Source organism: Nicotiana attenuata, chromosome 5 (genome assembly GCF_001879085.1).
Source record: "Nicotiana attenuata strain UT chromosome 5, NIATTr2, whole genome shotgun sequence".
In the NCBI taxonomy this organism is placed as follows: domain Eukaryota; kingdom Viridiplantae; phylum Streptophyta; class Magnoliopsida; order Solanales; family Solanaceae; genus Nicotiana; species Nicotiana attenuata.
In genome coordinates, this window is record NC_031993.1 from 29934322 (window position 1) to 29939580 (window position 5259).

The 5259-nt window shown below is 46.3% G+C and overlaps 1 protein-coding gene across 1 annotated transcript; it reads right to left on the bottom strand.

The window, feature by feature from the left end:
- On the bottom strand, window positions 4544-4963 carry LOC109226340 (RNA-directed DNA polymerase homolog; the record flags this gene model as incomplete). Its single annotated transcript, XM_019391127.1, has 1 exon — window positions 4544-4963. A coding segment is annotated over exon 1 (420 nt), but the record flags the coding sequence as incomplete, so codon positions are not given.

A 5259-nucleotide genomic window follows, 5' to 3' on the forward strand; every position in this document is an offset into this window, starting at 1 on the left:
CCTAACCTCGATTGGGTAGTGACGAGGAAGGTCAGGGCCCTACTGAGATAAAACATAATAAATAATGAGATAACGGAAGCAGTTTAAATAAAGTCTACAGCGAGAATCTAAACCAGGTAAATAAGGAAGAACAGTAATAGAAAGCAAAGGTAACAATACAAGGAAAACTGACCTCAACAAGGAATAATAGCCGGGGGATCTCTTGGTATCCCGAGGATCTCTTGGTATCCTCAATAAGTAAGCCGGGGATCTCCTGGTATCCCGAGGATCTCTGGGTATCCTCAATAAGTATGTCGGAGATCTCTTGGTATCCTGAGGATCTCTGGGTATCCTCAATAAGTAAGGCGGGGATCTCTTGGTATCCCAATATATATAGAAACACATGTGCCAAGGATCACTTGGTATCCCGCACCCTCAGTCTAGAATATCTCAAGTACAGGGGATCTCCCGGGAAGCCGTCCCGTAGTCCCAAATTAAACACACAACAACAACCCATAATCTCAGAATAAATGCTAAAATCAGGACAAGTAATAGTAAATTCTAGCGTAACATGCTTCACAGAGTACAAATAGTACAGCTAAACAAATAAGCAAGTAAGCCAGCTAAACATGCGTCTCTAAGCTAGCACAGGTATAAACTTACAGTCTAAAATGAACAAGTAAACAGGAAATCTCAATTTAAATACTTCAAGTAGAAACGGGTTTATAACAATTAGCTCAAGTACATGCTCGTCACCTCACGTACGAGGCATTCAAATATTCAAAGATCATGTCCTAAGGGGAAAGGTCCCCCACACAAGGTTAGACAAGCCACTTACCTCGAACCGGCTCAATATCAACTAGAAACCACGCTCTTGCCCCGAGTATCCGACTCCAAATGGCCCAAATCTATTCAATTCAATTACACATTGTAAATAACATTGCAAACAGCTGGTTTTGCTATTAAATTCAAAGCTACGGCGTGAAATTAGGTGAAATGACCAAAATACCCTTCGGGCCAACGCCTCGGAATTGAATAATTTTCACATTTTCAGAACCCTCGTACTCTCACGAGTCTAACCATATAAAAATCTCCCAAATCGGAGGTCAAATGCTCACTCAAAACCCAATAGTTTGGCTTAAGAAGTTTTAACCAAATTCTTCAAATTTTAATCCCAAATTCGAATTTTAATGATGGATTTAACTACAAAATGATGAAATATAACTATAAGGGATTAAGAAAACGTTACCCAATGATCTTCACTTCAAAACCCACTCAAAATCGCCCTCTCCCGAGCTCTCAAATGATTTTTCCAACTTTTGAAACTCAACCCTCGAAATTCCCTTTTCTGAACAGGTATTTCCGCTTCTGCGGACAAGGGACCGCTTCTGCGGTCCTGCTTCTGCGGAAACCAAGCCGCTTCTGCGGTTTTCACTTAATGGGCCAGGTTCCGCTTCTGTGGTACAAATCTCGCAGGTGCGAATCGCATCTGCGGTCAAACCTTCCGCACCTACGGAAAAGCTGAGGAGTCCAAATTTCGCTTCTGCGATGACCAAGGCCGCTTCTGCGGTTCCCAAGCCGCAGAAGCGAAAAGATACCAAAAGCAGCAGAACTGCTACCTCTCAACTTCCAAAATTCTTCCGTTAACCACCCGAAATCATCCCGAGGCCCCCGGGACCTCAACCAAAAGCACCAATACCACCTAATACCTTATTCAAACTTGTACCAATCATAAAAACACCTAAAACAACGCTGGAAACCCGAATTAATCAAAGATTCAAGCCTAAGAACTTCAAATTCCAACAAAACACGCTTTCGATCAAAAACCTACCCGAACCTCGTCCGAATGACCTGAAATTTTGCACACACATCCCAAATGACATGACAGAACTACTGTAACTTCCGGAAGTCCAATCCGACCCTCGGATCAAAAACTCACTATCGGATCGAAAACTTATAAAATTCAAACTTCGGCATTTCAAGCCTAAATGAGCTACGGACTTCCAAAATACATTCTGAACACGCTCCCAACCCCGAAATCACCTAACAGAGCTAACGGAACCATCAGATTTCCATTCCAAGGTCGTCTTCACACTGTTCCGACTACGGACCACTTTTCAACACTTAAGCTGTCATTTAGGGACTAAGTGTCCCAAAGCTCTCCGAAACTCAACACCGAACGTCCCGGCAAACCAAAATAGCAGAAATGAACTTAGGGGAAGCAGTTAATGGGGGATCGGGGCATAAATTCTTAGGACGACCGGCCGGGTCGTCACATCCTCCTACACTTAAACATTCGTTCGTCCTCGAACGAGCATAGAGAACATACCTGAAGTAGTGAAAAGATGAGGGTAACTGCTGCGCATATCCAGCTCGGTCTCCCAAGTCGCCTCCTCGGCCGGCTGACCCCGCCACTGAACCTTCACTGAAGCAATGTTCTTTGACCTCAACTTCCTGATCTGCCTGTCCAATATAGCCACTGGCTCCTCAACATAGGATAGATCCTTGTCCAACTGGACTGAACTGAAATCCAACACATGCGACGGATCACCGTGATACCTCCGGAGCATCGAAACATGAAATACCGGATGAACTCCGGCCAAACTGGGAGGTAAGGCAAGCTCGTAAGCAACCTCCCCAACTCGCCTCAAGATCTCAAAAGGGACAATAAATCTCGGACTCAACTTTCCTTTCTTCCCAAATCTCATAACGCATTTCATAGGCGAAACCCGAAGCAGAACCCGCTCACCAACCATATATGAAACACCACGAACCTTCCTATCCGCGTAACTCTTTTTTCTGGACTAGGCTGTACGGAGTCTATCCTGAATCGTCTTAACCTTCTCCAATGCATCCTGTACTAACTCTGTGCCCAATAGCCTGGCCTCACCCGGCTCAAACCAACCCACCGGGGATCTACACCTCATGCCATATAAAGCCTCATACGGCGCCATCTGAATGCTAGACTGATAACTATTGTTGTAAGCAAACTCCGCCAGTGGTAAGAAATAATCCCAAGACCCTCCAAACTCAATCAGACACGCACGGAGCATATCCTCAAGAATCTGAATAGTGCGCTCGGACTGTCCGTCCGTCTGGGGGTGAAATGATGTGCTCAACTCCACCCGAGTACCTAACTCCTGCTGCACGGCTCTCCAGAACCGCGATGTAAACTGAGTACCTCTGTCCGAAATGATAGAAACTGGAATACCATGCAGACAGACGATCTCCCGGATATAAATCTCTGCCAACCGCTCCGATGAATAAGTGGTACACACAGGAATAAAATGAGCGGACTTGGTCAGCCGGTCCACAATAACCCAAATGGAATCAAACTTCTTCAAGGTCCGTGGAAGTCCAGATATAAAATCCATGGTGATGCGCTCCCATTTCCACTCTGGAATCTCTATCTGCTGGAGCAACCCACCCGGGCGCTGGTGCTCATACTTCACCTGCTGGCAGTTGAGGCATCTAGACACATAGCCAACTATATCTTTCTTCATCCGCCTCTACCAGTAGTGCTGCCTCAGGTCCTGATACATCTTTGCGGCACCCGGATGGATGGAATACCGCGAACTATGGGCCTCTGCTAGAATCATCTCTCGAAGACCATCAACATTGGGCACACAAATTCGGCCCTGCATTCTCAATACTCCATCATCTCCAATGGTCACATCCCTGGCATCTCCGCGCTGAATCTTGTCCTTAAGGACAAGTAAATGAGGGTCCTCATACTGCTGCTCCCTGATACGATCAAATAAGGAAGACCGGGAAACCACACAAGCTAGAACCCGAGTGGGCTCTGAAAGATGCAATCTCACGAACTGGCTGGCTAAGGCCTGAACATCCATCACCATAGGCCTCTCTGAAGCTGGTAGATATGCCAAACTCCCCAAACTCTCCGCCCGGCGACTCAAGGCATCCGCCACCACATTGGCCTTGCCCGGGTGATACAGGATAGTGATGTCATAATCCTTCAGCAGCTCTAACCACCTCCTCTGACGCATATTGAGATCCTTTTGCTTGAGCAAGTGCTGCATACTCCGATGATCAGTATAGATCTCGCAAGGCACTCCATATAAATAATGACGCCAGATCTTCAAGGCATGAACAATGGCAGCTAACTCAAGGTCGTGGACAGGGTAATTCTTTTCATGTATCTTCAACTGTCTGGACGCGTAGGCAATCACCCTACCGTCCTGCATCAACACTGCTCCAAGGCCAACTCTCGAGGCGTCACAATAGACAGTATAAGACCCCGAACCGGTAGGCAACATCAAGATTAGGGTTGTAGTCAAAGCTGTCTTGAGCTTCTGAAAGCTCGCCTCACACTCCTCTGTCCACTGAAATGGGGCACCCTTCTGGGTTAATCTAGTCATAGGGCAGCAATCGATGAAAATCCCTCCACGAAACAACGGTAGTAACCCGCCAAGCCAAGGAAACTGCGAATCTCTATAGCTGAGGACGGCCTGGGCCATCTCTGCACGGCCTCTACCTTCCTCGGATCCACCCGAATAATCTTACTAGAAATCACATTGCCTAAGAATGCCACAGAACTCAGCCAAAACTCACATTTTGGGAACTTTGCATATAACTTTTTCTCCCTCAAGGTCTGTAGCACGGTCCTCAGGTGCTGCTCATGATCTTCTCGACTTCGGGAATACACTAGAATATCATCAATAAAAACAATCACGAACGAGTCAAGATATGGCCTGAACACACTGTGCATCAAATGCATAAAAGCTGCAGGGGCATTGATCAGCCCAAATGACATGACAAGGAACTCGTAATGGCCATATCGAGTCCTGAAGGCAGTCTTCGGGATATCTGGCTCCCGAATCTTCAACTGATGGTAACCTGAGCGCAAGTCAATCTTAGAAAACACCTGTGCGCCCTGAAGCTGGTCAAACAGATCATCTATACGAGGCAAAGGATAATGGTTCTTCACTGTAACCTTGTTCAACTGGCGGTAGTCAATACACATGCGCATAGAACCATCCTTTTTCTTCACAAACAAAATAGGAGCACCCCACGGTGAAACACTAGGTCGAATAAAACCCTTAACAAGCAATTCCTGCAACTGATCCTTCAACTCCTTCAACTCAGTAGGAGCCATACGATACAGAGGAATGGAAATGGGCTGAGTGCCCGGCAACAGATCAATGCCAAAATCAATGTCTCTATCTGGCGGCATGCCCGGAAGATCAGGTGGAAATACATCAGGATAATCCCGTACCACTGGAACAGAATCAACAGAAGGGGTATCAACACTAACATCTC